The sequence below is a fragment of the Panthera tigris genome, chromosome A3 (assembly GCF_018350195.1).
Source record: "Panthera tigris isolate Pti1 chromosome A3, P.tigris_Pti1_mat1.1, whole genome shotgun sequence".
Lineage (NCBI taxonomy): Eukaryota > Metazoa > Chordata > Mammalia > Carnivora > Felidae > Panthera > Panthera tigris.
The window spans coordinates 101,974,026-101,993,088 of record NC_056662.1 but is presented as its reverse complement, the minus strand read 5'-3'; the positions used below and the strand labels follow the sequence as shown (position 1 = coordinate 101,993,088).

The 19,063-nt window shown below is 38.3% G+C and overlaps 1 protein-coding gene across 2 annotated transcripts in view; it reads left to right on the top strand.

The window, feature by feature from the left end:
• Window positions 1–19,063, top strand: part of TTL (tubulin tyrosine ligase) — a 37,739-nt gene that overhangs the window by 9,734 nt on the left and 8,942 nt on the right. For both annotated transcript variants that reach the window (XM_042981994.1, XM_042981995.1), the window contains exons 3-5: window positions 3,831–4,063; window positions 11,984–12,119; window positions 13,049–13,318. In XM_042981994.1, the coding sequence (XP_042837928.1) occupies window positions 3,831–4,063; window positions 11,984–12,119; window positions 13,049–13,318 (639 nt within the window). The remainder of the gene's footprint in view (window positions 1–3,830; window positions 4,064–11,983; window positions 12,120–13,048; window positions 13,319–19,063) is intronic.

Below are 19,063 nucleotides of genomic sequence, written 5' to 3'. Positions count from 1 at the left end.
CTGAGCTGTCAGCACAGAGCCCGACGCGGGGCTCGAACCCACGGACAGCGAGATCATGACCTGAGCCGAAATCAGCCGCCTAACCGACTGAGCCACCCAGGCACCCCAAAAGTCTGTTTTTTGGTTTGCTCCCCCCACCCATTTTCTTATGGTTGAGTGGAAACTGCTTATGAAATTCATTACATTATGTATTTTCTGAAAATGTCTCCTTTGTAACTCTGTTATAGCAAGTTGCAGTTGCCATTTATTGTGAAATTTCTGTCATAGCTTCTGCCAGTTCTTTTTTTTTTTTTTGTCCCCCCCATTACTGTCCTGGTCATAGTTCTAGCTTTGGCATCCCCACTCAATTCTGCATCAGTCTTTGATTAAAAAGATAAGAATCAAGGGGCACCTGGGTGGCCCAGTTGGTTAAGCATCCAACTTCGGCTCAGGTTCCTGGGTTCGAGCCCTGCACAGGGCTCTGTGCTGACAGCTTGCAGCCTGGAGCCTGGTTCAGATTGTTTCCTTCTCTCTCTGTCCCTCCCCCACTAATGCTCTGTCTCTCTCTGTCTCCCAAAATTCAATAAACATTAAAAAATTTTTTTAAATGAGAATCAAAAACTGAGAGAAGAAATTTCTTCCTCTATCAAAGCCATGGTAAATAACTGTCTGGGGTACACCAGGAATATGCTGGAGGCTGTGCTTATGAAGTCAATCGTCAGGTTAAGAGCAGATGGAATTGTAGCAATGAAGGTGTGAATGATACACAAACTCAAAGGGAATAAAACTATCACATTAACTTTACAAAAAAAAATTTGGCATTGGTAGTATGCCTCTGTTTTAAATTTAAAATTTTTTCTCTCCTTGTTTTTTAGCTAGATACATAGTTACATTTCACAGTAGCTGCCAGTTACGATTTACATAGTTATCATTGTAACTCGTGCTGTCCGCATAATAAGCACGTTATGATGCTTCATCAATGGATGGGGGATAAAGTCACTTGAACTGAATCAATCTATTGTCGCAGAGTAGAACAGTGACATGTTTATGTCAGCTACTAGGAGCAACACATGGCCTGACGTGCCTGCTGCAGGACCGGAGAAATATCTGAGGTCGTGCAATGGTTAATGTCATCCAACCAACAGAGTGAAGTTGTGAATAATGGGAGAATACAACGCTTCAGTTTTTACATTAAAACTAAACAAAGTTTAAAATTCAGTTCCCGTGTCACATTGGCCAGATTTCAAGTACTCAGAGGCCATGTGTGGCTAGTGGCCGCTGTTTGGCCAGGGTAGATAGAGTTGAATATTCAGTGAGTTAGAAATTTATTGATTTTTGTTCCTTTGAATTCAAGTAACTTTCAAATTCTGTTGCCTTTGGCTTAAAAATAATTTTACTTTAGGGGCACCTGGGTGGCTGAGTCAGGTAAGCATCCCACTTCAGCTCAGGTCATAATCTCACAGTTCACAAGTTTGAACCCCACGTTGGGCTCTGTGCTGACAGCTCAGAGCCTGGAACCTGTTTCAGATTCTGTGTCTCCCTCTCTCTCTCTCTCCCTCCCCCGTTCATGCTCTTTCAAAAGTAAATAAAAACATTTAAAAATTCTGAAAAAATAATTTTACTTTAAATCTCTGTTGAAAATTTCATTATTTCTGCCGTTTGCTCATAGATTGATTTTGCAGGTGGATCTTTTTTTTTTTTTTTAATGTTAATTTCTTTAAAAGAGAGTGAGAGAGAGAGAGCCTGCCAGTATGAGCAGGGGAGAGGCAGAGAGAGAGAAGGAGAGAGGGAATCCCAAGCATGCTCTGTGCTCTCAGCACAGAGTCTGACATGGGGCATGATCTCACGAACCCTGAGGTCATGACCTGAGCTGAAATCAAGTTGGATGCTTAACCAACTGAGCCACCCAGGTGCCCCTTGCTGGTGGATCTTAACACAGGCTTAACACTAATAGTTCTGTTCTAGATAGTGAAGGGAGTGCACCTTAGGGAAGGCCTGCAGATCTTTGTGTGCGTTCCTTCCTGCCTCTGATTCCTGGGAAGTAAGAGTAAGTTTCGAGTGAGGACTGGGAGTTTGGAGCTTGCATAGTACCTATTTCTTACTACCTTTATGATCTTTGGAAATTTACTTCTCGGTTGGACCCAGTGCCTCATCTATGAAATGGGATGCTAGTGCTTTCCCCGTTGGGGGTCTGATTGGAGAGTAAATGCAATGGGAGGCCCTTAGTAAGCCCTTGTGTTTATTAAGTGCCTTGCTCATGGCCTGACTTTATCTTTTGTCATGTTATGGTGTTTTGGGGTCAGGAGGTGTTTTTAGTTATGATCACTGGAGTCCTGTGCCCCATTATTCTGTGCCTCCTTTATTCTGGGGTGTCTGGGTGGCTCAGTCAGTTAAGCGTCTGACTCTTGGATTTTGGCTCAGGTCATGATCTCACAATTCATGAGTTCAAGCCCCAGGTCAGGGATATTCATTCTCTCTCTCTCCCTCTCTCCCCCACCCATCCCCTATTCTCTCTCTCTCTCTCTCTCTCAAAATAAATAAGTAAACATTAAAAAAAGATAGATTCCTCCTTTATTCTAATAGTCATTGAAGCCAGGTTGAGCTAAAAACAAGCAATGAACTAAATAGATAATTGGATTCCTTTTTTAAATATATTTTTTAACATTTTTATTTATTTTTGAGAGACAGAGAAAGAGCATGAGCAGGGGAAGGGCAGAGAGGGGAGACACAGAATCCAAAGCAGACTCCAGGCTCTGAGCTGTCAGCACAGAGCCTGACACGGGGCTTGAACCCACACAACTGTGAGATCATGACCTGAGCTGAAGTTGGATGCTTAACTGACTGAGCCACCCAGGTGCCCCGGATAACTCAGATTCCTAAGCAGTGGCCTTTGTTCTTCAGAGAGTTGGGCCAAGATAGTATTTTTTCTAGTAAATACTAGAATATAGTTTCCTAAATTCTCTACTTTGTTTTTTTAGCATAAGTTTAGCCTAACCACAACGTAAATGTTGAAAAAGTATGGTTTCAGACTTACTTCCAGTTTCCTTAGGGATGCATTTTTTAAATTTATGTATGTATGTATGTATGTATGTATGTTTATTTATTTTTGAGAGAGAGAGAGAGAGAGAGAGAGAGAGAGACAGAGTGCAAGCAGGGGAGGAGCAGAGAGACAGAGACAGAATGAAGCAGGCTCCAGGCTCTGAGCTGTCAGCACAGAGCCCGACGTGGGGCTCGAACCCACGGACCGTAAGATCATGACCTGAGCTGAAGTCAGACGCTTCACCAGCTAAGCCACCCAGGCACCCCTAGAGATGCATTTTAAAAACAGCTGAAGTTCTGAGGCCGCCTTCTTGGCTCATTCAGTTAAGCGTCTGATTCTTGGTTTCCACTCAGGTCATGATCTTGAGGTTTCATGACTTTGAGCCCTGTGTCAGTCTTTGTGCTGGCAGCGTGGAGCCTGCTTGGGATTCTCTCTCCCTCCCTGCCCGTCCCCTACTCACACTGTTTCTTGTCTCTCTCAAAATAAATAAATAAACTTTAAAAAAGTGAAAGATAACCTAGTTAAATACTGCTTTTAAAGTAAACAAATAAAAGGAGCTAAAGTTCTAGACATTAAGCTCCTGTGTAACTATTTGGAACACGCCTTAAGGGCTGCAGGTAGTAGCTGTGTGCTGCCCAATAGTGTCTCACGGGTCTGCTCAGGGAGGCCAAGAGCAGAGTGGGATAAAGAAACCAGCTCCTGGCTCTGGTGTTGCCCTGCCTCCTGACAAGCTCTGGGGAAAGCACTGGCTTTTCTGAATGGAGTGGCAGGGTGTACTAAGAAGGGAGACTGACCCTCTGTCATCTGTCAGGCTAATCAAGACGAGCCCAGACCTGGCTGAGTCCTGCACATGGTTTCCAGAGTCCTATGTGATTTACCCAACTAATCTCAAGACCCCAGTTGCCCCAGCACAGAATGGAATCCACCCACCGATCCATAGCTCAAGGACAGATGAAAGGGAATTCTTCCTGGCTTCTTACAACAGAAAGAAGGAAGAGGGAGAAGGCAATGTTTGGATTGCAAAGTCATCAGCTGGTGCCAAAGGTGAGTTGGCATTGCTGTTCCCTTCTTTCTTTCCTGTAGGTTCCTATGTGCTTTGTTCTATTGTGCAGTAGAATTCAATGATATCTTTAGGTGAATGACTGTTCTAATCTGAATGCTCAAGGGTGGAGACCATGTCTAGTTACATAGTTTTAAATATTTATCTAGGTACTGATGACTTCTAAATGTATACCTCCAGCCAAAATATTTCCCTTTACGCTCCAGATCCAGTGTGGAGGGCATTTCAAATGTAACATGTCTGATACAGAACTCTTCATTTCCTGCCCAACTTAACCCACCCCAGCCTACCCCTCTTTTCAGTCTTCCCACATAGTATGTGATCCCACTCCTCACCTAGTCTCCGAAGCCCCAAACCTAGGATTCCTCCTTTATTGCTCTTTTCTTTATAATCCATACCTAATGCATCAGCCAGTCTTGTTAGCTCTACCTTCAGAGCACATTCTGAATTAGACTTTTTCTTGCCATTTCTACTGCTCTTACTTGAAGTTAAAACTGTTATTGTCTCTGGTCTGTGTAACTGCTGTGCCTGCTCCCAGCCAGTTCTCCTCTAAGAGAGAGTGGTATCTAAAAACACAAATCTAATCATTTTACTCCCTGCTCAAGACTGACCAGCTGGCTTCCCAATGCAGTTCAGATAAGCTCCAGATTGCTGATGGTAGCCGACACCATTTGACATTTGCTTGTATCTCTGGTCCCATCTCTGTTCTTTGCCTCGTTTGCTGTTCTATAACCATGCCTGCCTAGAGTCCTACAAATACTCTAAATTTGTCTGTGTATCTTGAATGTGCTTATCGATTATTTTCTATTTCTTTCAGCTCAAATGTTACCTTGTCAGAGAAGCCTTTTTTTTTTCTAAAATAGCTTTTATGTCCATTGCTCTCTGTCCTTTGCCTTGCTTTATTTTTTTATCCTTGTACTAACCTCTCCCCAGCACTATATTACATATCTGTTTATCTGCTCGTCTCCTCTATCCTACCATAAGCTCCATGTAAACACAGACATTCTGTCTTGTTCATCTCTGTACCCTCCCCAGAGGCACTCAGTAAATATGTGTTGAATGAATGCATAGAAGGAATGAGATTTAGAATATTGACTCAGGCTCAAAATACAGGCTGTTCCCAATGTAATGAACACATAAACACAGTCTATCTCTGTAGCTACCATCATATGCTCCTTTTAAAACCATTCCATTTTGAACTTAATTCTTCTTTTATTGCCTTGGAAGACCATCTGGCCATTGGTATTCATTTCTATTCCCGGTCCAGTGGACCTCACCTTCTTTTCCACCAACCATGAGACAGGAGGGCATCACCTGGAATCTCCTGAAAGTGGGAGAGTTGGACTCTTGCCACGAGCCAGGTACCTCACCTACTTCTCTCTCCCCTCTTGTGACCTCTTCTCAAATACCAATCCTAGTAGCTTGGTTCTAATGATAAATGGGGAAATTGGAAGAGGAAATAGACATTTGCAGTACTCCATACTCCTTCTGTGGATTTGGGCTTGAGTCATAATGGCCATTGTAAGGACATCCTGTATCATGGAGCCTTAGCTGGAGTGAGAACCAGGAGTAAGGCAGGGCCTTTGGCGAAGGACATGTCAGGTCATGGCAGTGATCCTACCTGGGTGGTACCTGGACCCTCACCAAGACAAGACATGGAGTCATGGTCAGCATCAGGGAGTGGTAAAAAGAGAATAGAATGCCAAACAAAGAAGAAATTTTGCTTGAGAAGTTGAGATAAGTGGTATGCATTTGTTTTGTTTGGTAACTACAAAATTAAACCATTAGGATGAATGAATGTCTTATATTCTTGTTAAACAAATATTGAGTATGTATCAGATGCTGGGAATAGTTGACTCAACCTTCACACTATATCCAGTATGAAGACCTCCTGTTCACCACCCCACCACACATTTTGCATTGTAGCCACCTTCACCACTCACCTGGAGCATTGCTCCCTGTCCTCCTGCCCTTGGCCGCTCTCCAGAGTCTACACATAGTACAGCAGACCCAGATCCTATTAAAGCACAGGCAGTCCCTGTCACATCTGTGTTCAGTGCTGTCTCCCTGGTGCCGGGGCAGCACCTGGAACCCAGCAAAAGTTCAATATCTGTATTGAGTGATGAATGAACAAACGAATGAAGTCATGAGTGTTTGGAGATACAGTGATGATAAAATAGACCTGATCTCTTGCCCTCATGGACCCAATGGAGTAGCAGGCCAGAGATGCATCTATTTCTAGATAAATAGTTGAGATGAGAACAAAGAAGAAAAAATACTATCACCTTGAAACTTCTTAAAGAATTCCAGGGGCGCCTGGGTGGCTCAGTCGGTTAAGTGTCCGACTTCAACTCAGGTCACAATCTCGCGGTCTGTGAGTTCGAGCCCCGTGTCGGGCTCTGGGCTGATGGCTCGGAGCCTGGAGCCTGCTTCCAATTCTGTGTCTCCCTCTCTCTCTGCCCCTCCCCTGTTCATGCTCTGTCTCTCTCTGTCTCAAAAATAAATAAACGTTAAAAAAAAAATTTTTTTTTAATAAAAAAAAAAGAAATACAGTTAATTAAACATGGAAACATGCTACACTGGTATCCAACACTTACAAAATAAATGTAGATTTTATGTAACATTTTATACCTATAAAATAAAAACCTTCAGTCATACTGTTGCTGAAAGTTTGTTATGAACTGCTTCCTCTTAGTGGTGATACACAGACTTTTGAAAAAGTAATAAGATAATACAGAGGAAGAGCCATAAAGAATGCATAGGCTTTGGCCCACTAATCTCATTCCCGAAAACTTAACTTCAGGAAAATACTTTAAAAGAAACAAGAGTGATTTATTATGTGACCTGTAATAGCAAAGTGTTACTTAGAAACAATCCCACTGTCCAACAATCAGCAAATAAATGTGTAATTTTTTATATCCACACAATGGGATATTTTTTCAGCTACTGATGTAATTGTGATGTTAATGTAGAAACAGTGAAAGTATTGACAATATTAAGTGAAAAAAATTGACAGTTTAAGGTGAGTTCACTGTGATTGAGCCAGTCTTTACTCTTATGGAAAGGAAAGTAATATTAAAAGATAAAAATAATTAGGAAGTAAGACTATAAGTAACTTTTCTATTTCACTTTAATGCCATGTTTTTTGCAATGATAATAGTTTTTAAAGTTATCAAAATGTATCTTTCTACCTTCTTCCTTTATTTTCCCCACCTATCAGCATTAGGTATATTCCTTTTTCAATAAGAAATAATTTACATAAGGAATAGCATAAGGAAAACAAAGTTGGAACAGATAGAAGGGAATGTGAGCAGATTATGGAGAGCAAGGCATCAAAGGTGATACAGTTTCAGGGCATTAGTAGGAAGGGGTGTTTTAGGATAACGATTTTAGAAGAAGTGAAGAGACTAAGTTCTATACTAAAAAACTGGCAAGTGGAAATAAAGAGGAACCAGGATATCTGAGTATGGTTCCTGAGGGAGATGAAACAGAAAGAAATTACAAAACAACTGTGAAAGAGGTCAAAAAGGACCTAAATAAGTGGACAGATATACCATGTTCATGGATTGCAAAGTTCAACATAGTAAAGATGTCAGTTTACCCTAAATTGATCTGTAGATTTAATATGATTGCTATGATTGCTATCAAGACCTCAGCCAGGTTTTTGTGTATCCGTAAAACTTCTTCTAAAATTCATATGGAAAAGCACAAGGCTTAGAGTAGCTTAAATGATTTTGAAAAAGAAGAATCGAATGGGAAGAGTCATTGTGTCTGGTATTAAAGCATACTATATGGCTACAGAAATCACTACACTGTGGTATTGGTGAGGGGACAGAAACATGAATCTGTGGAAGAGCGAACTCAGAAATAAACCCCACATATATGCCCTCCTCATTTTTTTATTTAAAACATTTTTGGAATGTTTTATTTATTTTTGAAACAGAGAGACAGAGCATGAGTGGAGGAGGGGCAGAGAGCAGGGGAAGAGACACAGAATCTGAAGCAGGCTCCAGGCTCTGAGCTGTCATCAAAGAGCCTGATGTGGGGCTCAAACCCTCGAACCATGAAATCATGACCTGAGCTGAAGTTGGACGCTTAACCACGCCCCAAGCCCACCTCATTTTTAACAAAGGTGCAAAAGCAGTTCCATAGAGGAAGGATAGACTTTTCAACAAATGGTGCCGGAGCAGATGGATATCCCTAGACAAAAAACAATGAACTTCCACCTTAACCTCACACCTTACACAAAAACTAATGCAAAATGGATTTGTGGACTTAAATGTAAAGTATAGAACTATAAAACTTTTTTTCAGGAAAATAAATAGGAGATAGGGCTGGGCAAAGAGTTCTTAATCTTGGTATCACATATATGACCATAAAAGTAAAAGTTGATAAGTTAAATCTCAACAAACTGAGGTTGTTTAGCTCTGTGAAGGCCCTATTAAAGAGGATGAAAATACAAGCTATAGGCTTGGAGAAGGTATCTTCAAACCACATATCTGACAGAGGGTATATCTAGAGTATATAAATGACTTTTAAAACTCAGCAGTTAAAAAAATAAAAAGAATCCAATTAGAAAATAGGCGAAAGAAACTGACAGAATGGGAGAGGATATTTGCAAATGACGTATCAGATAAAGGGTTAGTATCCAAAATCTATAAAAAAGTTATCAAACTCAACACCCAAAAAACAAATAATCCAGTGAAGAAATGGGCAAAAGACGTGAATAGACACTTCTCCCAGGAAGACATCCAGATGGCCAACTGACACATGAAAAAATGCTCAACATCACTCATCATCAGGGAAATACAAATCAAAACCACAATGAGATACCACCTTACACCTGTCAGAATGGCTAACATTAACAACTCAGGCAACAACAGATGTTGGTGAGGATGCAGAGAAAGAGGATTTCTTTTGCATCGTTGGTGGGAATGCAAGCTGGTGCAGCCACTCTGGAAAACAGTATGGAGATTCCTCAAAAAACTAAAATAGGACTACCCTACGACCCAGCAATTGCACTACTAGACATTTATCCATGGGATACAGGTGTGCTGTTTTGAAGGGACACATGCACCCCCACGTTTATAGCAGCACTATCAACAATAGCCAAAGTATGGAAAGAGCCCAAATGTCTTATCAATGGATGAATGGATAAAGAAGATGTGGTATATATATATATATATATATATATATATATATATATATATATATATATACAATGGAGTATTTCTCAGCAATCAAAAAGAATGAAATCTTGCCATTTGTGACTATGTGGATGGAACTGGAGGGTATTATGCTAACTGAAATTAGTCAGAGAAAGACAAAAATGATATGCCTTCACTCATATGAGGACTTTAAGAGACAAAACAGATGAACATAAGGGAAGGGAAACAAAAATGATATAAAAACAGGGAGGGGGACAAATCAGAAGAAACTCATAAATATGGAGAACAAACAGAGGGTTACTGGAGGGGTTGTGGGAGGGGGGATGGGTTAAATGGGGAAGGGCACTAAGGAATCTACTCCTGAAATCATTGTTGCACTATATGCTAACTACTTTGGGTATAAATTAAAAAAAAATAAAACAAATAAATAAACTAGGCAAAAGACATGAGAATGCATACCATTGAAAGGCTCTGCAGATAAAAAATTACAAATGAAAAGATTTTCAATATTATTAACCATTAGGGAAATGCAAATTAAAACCACAACAGTCCTATTAAAATGACTAAAATGGTAATGACAGCAAATGCTGCAAGGGTCAGGAGAAACTAGACCAATCACACAGTGCTGGTGGGAATGTAAAATGGTACAGCCCCTATGGAAAAAAGTTTGGTGGTTTCTTGTAAAACTAAATCTGTAACAACCATATAACCTAGCAATTGCACACACTTGGGCATTTGTCCCAGAAAAATTAAAAGTTGGGGTGCCTGCCTGGCTCACTTGGTGGAGTGTGTGACTCTTGATCTCAGGGTTGTGAGTTTGAACCCCACATTGGGTGTGGAACCTACTTAAAGAAAGAAAGAAAAGAAAGAGAAAGAAAGAGAAAGAAAAATAAAAACTCACATCCATGCAAAAATCTATACATGATTGTTCATAGCAGCTTTATTTGTAATAGCCCCAAATTGGAAACAACTCAGATTCCTTCAGAAGCTGAATGATTAAAAACAAAAACAAAAACAAAAAAAACCCTGAAGGATTAAGCCAACTGTGGTGAATTGATACCTTGCAATATTACTCAGTAATAAAAGGGAATGAACTATTGATACATGCAGCAACTTAGATGCATCTCCAGGGAATCATGCTGAATGAAAGAAACCAATCCCCAGAGATCACATACTGTATAATCGTATTTATATAAAATTATTGAAAAGACAAAGTTATGGAAATGGAGAACAGATTAGTAGTTGTCAGGAGGGTGTTATGGGGAAGGAAGTAGTTGTAACAACACTGAGGGATCCGTGCAATAATGGATCCAGAATGTGGATCTATGTCCTGTATCCAGAATGTGTAAAGAACTTGGATAAGAGTAAAAAAAACAAAAACAAAAACAACCTAATTAACAAAAGAGCAAAGAAACTAAACAGACATTTCTCCAAAGAAGATATACAAATGGCCAATAAGCACATGAAAACACGTTCAATGTTGTTAGTCATTAGGGAAATGCAAATCAAAACTGCGATGAGATACCACTTCATACACACTAGGATGGCTATAATCAAGAAGACAAAGTGTTGGCAAGGATGTGACAAAATTGAAATACTCATATATTGCTATTGAGAATGTAAAATGACATGGACGTTTTGGAAAATAGTTTGGCAGTTTCTCAAAAAGTTAAACATAGAGTTACCATATGACCTGACTGTCCACTCCTAGGTATATTCATGAAAGAATTGAAACCATGTCCACACAAAAACTTCTATGAAGATCTTCATAACAGCATTATTTATAAGTACCAGACAACAATGGAAAAAACTCAAATGTCCATCAGTTGATGAATGGATGAACAAAAATGCTATATCCATACAATGGAATATTACCAAGTCCTGGAAAGGAAGAATGAAGTAGTGGTACATGTTACAATATGGATGAATCTTGAAGACATTATGCTAAGTGAAGAAGCCAGACACAAAGGCCACATATCTTATGATTCCACTTACATGAATCATCTAGACTAAGCAAATCCATAGAGACATCAAGTATATTAGTGGTTGTCAGAGAATAGGGTAAGGAAGGAATGGGAAGTGACTGCTAATGGACATGGGTTTTTGGGGGGAGGTGATGAAAATGTTCTGAAATTGTTAGTGATGGTTGCAAATCTCTTGGATATATGAAAAACCATTGAATTGTATACATTAAAAGGGCAAATCTTATAGTATGTAATATACATCTCAATACAACTGTTGAAAAGGACATTTATTTAATGTTGATAGACACTTTACACGTATATAATTGTTCCTATTACAATGCTATAGGGAATTGACTTGTACAAGTGTGTTTATGCTCTAACCTTCTGGATATTTCTATAAGCTGTAGAGTGAGAGGTGGGTTTATTAAAGTTTTGATCATGGTAGCTAGTGACCAACAGTAGAGTGGCATTTATTTAGGATGCTTGGATGTTTTGAATGTGTGTAAAAATGGAAATTTCATGGTTGGAGCCTGTCAAAGTAGTTAGTGTTCATGGTCCTATGTGGAGAAGGAAGTAGATAGCCCTGGTGCCCTTATGGGCAGAGGGGAGAGTGTGAGAGACTTGGGGGACTGAAGGGATGGAGGAGGAAGAGTGAGCAGGCCAGTAGAAGCCTCCTTCCAGTTTTCTCCCAGTATCTCCCCGCTCGCTTTGTAGAGAGCTTTAACTCTTGGGATGAACTTGATTGATTTCTGTTACAATTTTGCCCTGTTAGGTGAAGGCATCCTCATCTCCTCGGAGGCTTCAGAACTTCTGGATTTCATTGACAACCAGGGTCAGGTGCATGTGATCCAGAAATACCTTGAGCACCCTCTGCTTCTGGAGCCAGGTCACCGCAAATTTGACATTCGGTAATGCATCAGTGTCTGGAGTTTTTGTTAGTGAGGTGAAAAAAATGCAGGGGTGGGTGATGAGGAGGGTAACATGGAATGTAAGGAAGTATTTGACCATGTTTCATAAGTAGCCAAAATTGAGCACAGCTTAATGGAACTCAGGTTCTGTACCTAATTTTCTGTTTTTCCTTTAGTATTTCTCCTTTCTTTGTAGAAAATGTTGCTAAAATTATGGATTTCTCTTTTTTGTATGTTTTCTTTAATCAAAATGACTTGTGGCTCCAAAGAAGAGAGTCTAAATGTATGGGGCTTGCTTATGGACGAAGCTGTGAGATGTACATACAACTCATAATTAAGACACAACAAAATAATAATGTTCTTACTTCATTATTTGTGTCCTATTTTTTAAGAATTTCATAAACACACCTTAGGTGTTTGGATTTTAACTTTCTGAGCAACGGGCCTGGCATAGAGTAAGAGGTTGTATCGTGCTTTCTAAACAGCCCTGTCCCCAGCCTTCCTGTGACCTTGCTGACATTTCCTCATTGAGGACTCTGTCTTCTTGATGCCTTTGTAATGACTTGCTGCTTCTTCAACACCAATCCTGTGTCAGATCAGCTTCAGGGTGAACAGTCTTCCTCTTAAGGTTACTAATAGAGCAAACATGGCAAATGGAGGTTTCATGGATAAACCTTAGGACCCAGCCCATCTGGATCTCTTTAAAATACTGTATCTTTTGAACTGATCAAAGTCTTCTTGTCATTTATGTCATAATCTGCTCTCTTAGCTAATAGCAGATTCATAATCTGCTATCTTGGCTATGGCTTTCCTGATATAATTTTAGAATCTACCTCCTTCCTCTACATCCCTCCAAAAAAGGTAAGGAATGGGGATGATATAAATACTGTGAAGAAACTTTGAATAAAATTGTTCTCATTGACTTGCAGAAGCTGGGTCTTAGTGGATCATCAGTATAATATCTACCTCTACAAAGAGGGTGTGCTTCGGACTGCTTCAGAACCATATCATGTTGATAATTTCCAAGACAAAACCTGCCATTTGACCAATCACTGCATTCAGAAGGAATACTCAAAGAACTATGGAAAGTACGAAGAAGGGAATGAAATGTTCTTTGAGGAGTTCAATAAGTACCTAATAAGTGCTTTGAACATTACGCTGGAGAGTAGTATCTTGCTACAAATTAAACATATAATAAGGTAACTGAATTGTATCTTTTTTGGTTGTGTGTCTTGAAGAAGCTTTGGAAAGTTTGTGCCTTTCAAGGAATTATTCCATTTAAGCTCTCTAATTTAAGGACAAAAGTTATTTGTAATATTCCTTTATTATCCCTTCAGTATCTGTAGGAACTGTAATGATGTCACTGTTTGCACTCTTTATATTGGTATCTTCTATTTTACCTCTATTGGCTAGAGGTCTATCAGTGTTATCTTTTTAAAAAGTCACCTTTTGGCTTTATTGATTTTCTCTATTGTTTTTATTTTTTATTTCTTTGATTTATGCTCCTTATTATTTCCTTTCTTCTGCTTTTTTTGAGGGGTTTAATTTGTTTTCTAGTTTCCTTAACGCAAAAGGTTAGATCATTGATTTGAGAGATTACCTTTTTTAAGTGCATTTAATGCTGTCAGGTTCCCTCTAAATACTTACTGACACATCCCCCAGGTTTTGCTATGTTGTGTTTTCATTTTCATTTTATTAAAATATTTTCTAGTTTTCCTTGTGATTTCATCTTTGACTTGTATTACTTAGAAATTTTCGCTTAACTTCCAAATATTTGGGGATTTTCCAGATATTTTTCTATTACTGATTTTTATTTTAATTCCATCATGGTCAGAGAACATACTTTAAAATTTGTTAAAGTTTGTGTCATGGCCCACAATATGATCCAGTTTTAGTGAATGTTCCATGTGCACTAAAAATAACGTTTATTCTGCTATAGTTGGGCTGAGTGTTCTATAAATGTGAATTAGGTGAAAGTGATTAGTGTTGTTCAAGTCTTTTACATCCTTGTAAAAGGATGTAATTTCTGTTTTGCTTGTTCTGTTCATGATTGAAAGGGAAAACATTGAAGTCTCCAAGTATAATTTTGGATTTATCTATGTCTCCTTTAGTTTTATCAGTTTTGCTTTATATGTTTTGAAGATCTGTTTTAGGTGCATATACATTTAGAATTGTTACCTTTTGTGTTTTTTGGCAACTGACCACTTTATCCATATGTAATTTCTGTCTTCATCTCTAGTAATATTTCTTATTTTAAAGTACATTGTCTGATATTAATTAATGTAGCCACTCCAGCTTTTTTTTTGATTAGTGATGTGTCTCCATCCCTTTACTTCTATCCTGTTCTGTTCCGTTCTATATTTAAAGTGGGCTTCTGGTAGACAGTGTATAGTTAGGTTTTGTTTTTGTTTTGTTTAACAAAACAGCCAATATGGTAATCTCTACCTTTCTAATTGGTGTGTTTTTATCATTTGAATTTAATTATTATTGGTTTGGCTGGATTTATATGTACTATTTTTTTATTTACTATCTGTCCCCTTTTGGTTTTGTTTTTCATTTTCCCATTGCCTCCCTTTTAAAAAATTATTTGAATTTACTGCAGTGCCTCGGTGGCTCAGTTGGTTGGGCCTCTGACTTTTTGGCCCAGGTCATGATCTCGTGGTTTGTGAGTTCGAATCCCGCGTCAGGCTCTGTGCTGACAGCTCAGAGCCTGAAGCCTGCTTCGGATTCTGTGTCTCCCTGTCTCTCAAAACTGAATAAATGTTAAAAAAAATTTTTTTAAATAGAAATTATTTGAGTTTACTTAGAATTATTGAATTTACTTAGAATTAGAATTTTTAAATAAAAATTATTTTAATTTTTTTGTTGAGTATTTGGCTATCTTTCTCCCTCTCTCTTAGTGTTTACTCTAGGGATTATGATTTATATACCTAATATTTATTTCACAGCCTTCTTAGAGTTAATAATTTATCACTTCAAATAAAGTGCAGAAAACTTATAACCTTATAGTTCACTTAACTCTCCCCCTCTATAGTTGTTGTGTATATTACATCTATATCCATTGAAATCTCTACCACGTAATGTTATAATTTTTGTTACCAATATTCATATATATATATTATATGTATGACAGATTATCAGGTTGGATTTTTTTTTAATACAAGACCAAATTGTATGCTGTCTACAAGAAACCCACTTTAAATATAAAAAGAGAAAAATATTTTTTTATTTGCTTTTTTTTATTCTCTTCCTTCAGTCCTGAAGTTCCAAGTTTCTCTCTGGTATTATTTCCCTTTAGACTTTAGCATTTCTTTTAGAGCAGTTCATTCTGTAGGTAATAACGTCTTTTAATTTTCTGTCATCGGAGAATGCCTTTGTCTCACCTTATTCCTGAAGGATATTTTCACTGCTGTTACACAAACATAATGTCAAGCAAAAATTACAAAAAATATAAACTGTGTATATGAGATGCATACAGGTTGATTCTGTTCATATAAATTGAAAAGCAAAACTGAAGTTATTTAGAGGAATGTGCATGTGTGGTTAAAATAGAGAACTGAAGGAATGAAAAACATAAAATTCAAAATAGTGGTTATCTCTGAAGGGGAAGCAGAAGGGACCAGAGAAAGGATCCTAAAGGAATTGGATTGTAGATACGTGGTGGTCATTAATGACACCTATATTTTAAACTCACAAGACATCATCATTATCATCATCATTATTATTATAGAGTTAATAGTCATTTAGATTTTCCTATACATTTTAACCTTTTATGTTGCTTTTTTTTCTTTCATGCATTTTCTTGCTTTTGTCTAGGATCAGTTTCCTATCTCTTTTTTTTTTTTTTAATGTTTATTCATTTTTGAAAGACAGAGAGAGACAGAGCACAAGCAGAGGTGGGGCGGGCAGAGAGGGGGACACAGAATCTGAAGCAGGCTCCAGGCTCTGAGCTGTCAGCACAGAGCCCAACGCGGGGCTTGAACTCCCGAACCGTGAGATCATGACCTGAGCCAAAGTCGGACGCTCAACCGACTGAGCCACCCAGGCGCCCCATCAGTTTCCTAATTCTTAAAAAACTCATTTTTATTCCTTTTTAAGTAAAGTCTGCTGCTGATGAATCATTTTGGTTTTTTATTTATCTAATAATTTATCTACATTTATTTTTTCTTAAGATTTTTTTAAATGTTTGTTTATTTTTTTGAGAGAGAGAGAGGGGGGAGGGAGGGGCAGTGAGAGGCAGAAGAGAGAGGCAAAGCAGGCTCCAGGCTGTGAGCTTTCAGCACCGAGCCTGATGCCAGTCTCAAAGTCATGGACTGTGAGATCATGACCTGAGCCGAAGTCGGATGCTTAACTGACTGAGCCACACAGGTGCACCTGTTTTTTCTTTATTTTTTTAAAAGACATGGAAAGATTTTTTTAAGGACATGTTATGAAATGGATTTCTAGACCAGCAAAATCTTTTTTTTTTTTTTTTTTAAACACTTTGAAGATGGCTTGCCATTGTCTTCTGGCTTCTGTCTCTTTCTGGCTTCTGTCTCTTCCTTTGAGGTGTCAGCAACAATTTTAGCTTGCTCTGTGTCTTTTCTCTGTTTTGAAGATTTATTTTCATCGATTTTTATAAGCGTTACTGTGAGTTGTGTATACTTGTCTTTGTACTTATTGCTGCCTAGGTGTCATAGTGCTTCTTGAATCTGAGGCTGCAGGTCTTTTATTTGTTTTGGAATATTCATGGCCGCCATCTTTTCCCTTTTGGCTTTTGTCCCATTCTTCTTTCCTCTGGGACTGTAGTTACATGGTACCAATCCTTTTCACTGTCTCATATTTCTCCCATGGTTTTTGTGTATCATTTGATCTCTTCCTTTAGCAATTAAAACCTGTTTAAAAAGGAAAAAGGAAAATGCCAATAAAATGTGTTGATAACTCATCTCTTGAGCTCTTGATTTTAGGGATTGTGCTTTCCGGTTCTAGAATTTCCATTTGACCCTTTTTAGATTATAGTTCTCTTGTGAAATTTCCCACTTGTCTTATATTGTCTTGAACATGTTAACAGTGATTCTTTAACATCTTCATTTGATTAGTCTGAAATCTGAATTACCTGTAGTAGAGGTTAGCAAACTATGTCCTATGGGCCTAATCCAACCTAAAGCCCGTTTTCATATAAACCATAAGCTAAAAGTGGTTTTTACATTTTTTAAAGATTTTTTAGAAATAGAAGAATACGTAGCAGAAACTCTCTGTAGCCTTCAAAATCTAAAATAGTTACTGTCTGGTCCTTTGTAGAAAAAGTTTCCCAACCCCTGACTTACATGTTTGCTTCTGTTGTCTGTTTTTTCTCTCGGTCCTGTTTCTTGATATGCCTGAAAATAATTTTTTAGTGCTATTATTCATTTATTATAGTTTACTAAATCCAATAGAGATTTTTTAAAAAATTTTTTTAACGTTTATTTATTTTTGAGACAGAGAGAGACAGAGCATGAACGGGGGAGGGTCAGAGAGAGAGGGAAACACAGAATCTGAAACAGGCTCCAGGCTCTGAGCTATCAGCACAGAGCCTGACACGGGCTTGAACTCACGAACCGCGAGATCATGACCTGAGCCGAAGTCGGGCACTTAACCGACTGAGCCACCCAGGCGCCCCCAATAGAGATTTTTTTTAAGTTGAGGTATAAAATGTGTATGGTAAATTCCATACATCTTAAGTGTACAGTGTGGTGAACTTCTAATTATGCGTATACTCAGATAATCATTACACGAATCATGATATAAAATATTTACAGCACCTCAGAATACTTTCTTGAGCTCCCTCAAAATATATACTTCATGCCACTGATAGCCACTCTTCTGACTTTTATTACCATCCTTTTGCTTACTCTTACACTTTATGTAAATGGAATTATACTGTATTTCCTGTTTTCTGTTCAACTTTTTTCACAAGTATACCTATGGGTTTCATCTGTATTGTTGCATAGGAGTAATTTACATTTTTTACTGCTGTGTGATATTTCATTGTGTGATTATTACATGATTTATCCCTTCTATAGTTGATGGACATCTTGGTCTTTATCTTTTATATCTTAGACCTATAATCTACCTGAATTATTATATGTCAAGTGTCATGTTTCTCTATGGGGTATCCCGTTGACCCAGGACCATTTGTGCATAAGGCTGACCTTTCCTCACTGTAGTTTGGTGAGGCTTTGTTATAAATCAGGTGATCCTTTATGTGAGTGATCTCCATTCTGTTCTGTTGGTCTCTTTTGTCATTACCACCTGTCACAATGACTGAGACTTTTTCCTTAATGTATTCTACTATAGAGTCTGGCAGAATAATTATAGAGTCCCATTCCTTCAGGGATTGTAGGTGCTTAGAATTCTGACACCAGAGAAATCAAGTATGCTGAAGAAAGATTTCCTATTTTAGGCAAAAGATTTATTAGATATTTGTTATACCACCACCACCATCACCACTCCCCCATTGTTCTGTACAGTTCAGAGAGTGCTGCTACTTTGGTGCTATAAATGCTCCCAATAGCTCTTACGCGTGTATGTGTGTGGTTTTTTCCCCCCTGCTAGCCTCCCCCTAACTTCCCACTCCTGCTGAAAAAAGATGTACTGTATAAAGTCTCCAATGATGAAAAAAATTCTTTAAAGTGAATTATTAATCTTGAGCTTCCAGCAAATTTAAAAAAATATTTAATTTTGATTTGCTTCTGGCTCTCGGTTTTTCCTTTATTGTTTGAGCATGTTTCTTTCACTTTGTTGGGGTTCTTTCTTTTCTTTCCTTCTTTCCCTTTCTTTCTTTCTTTCTTTCTATCATGAACATCTATTAAATTTAAATGTTTTCTTAATTATAATATTGGAAAGGATATTTTAATTAAACAAAAGTTAGGGGCACCTGGGTGGCTCAGACACTTAAGTGTCCAGCTTTGGCTCAGGTCATGATC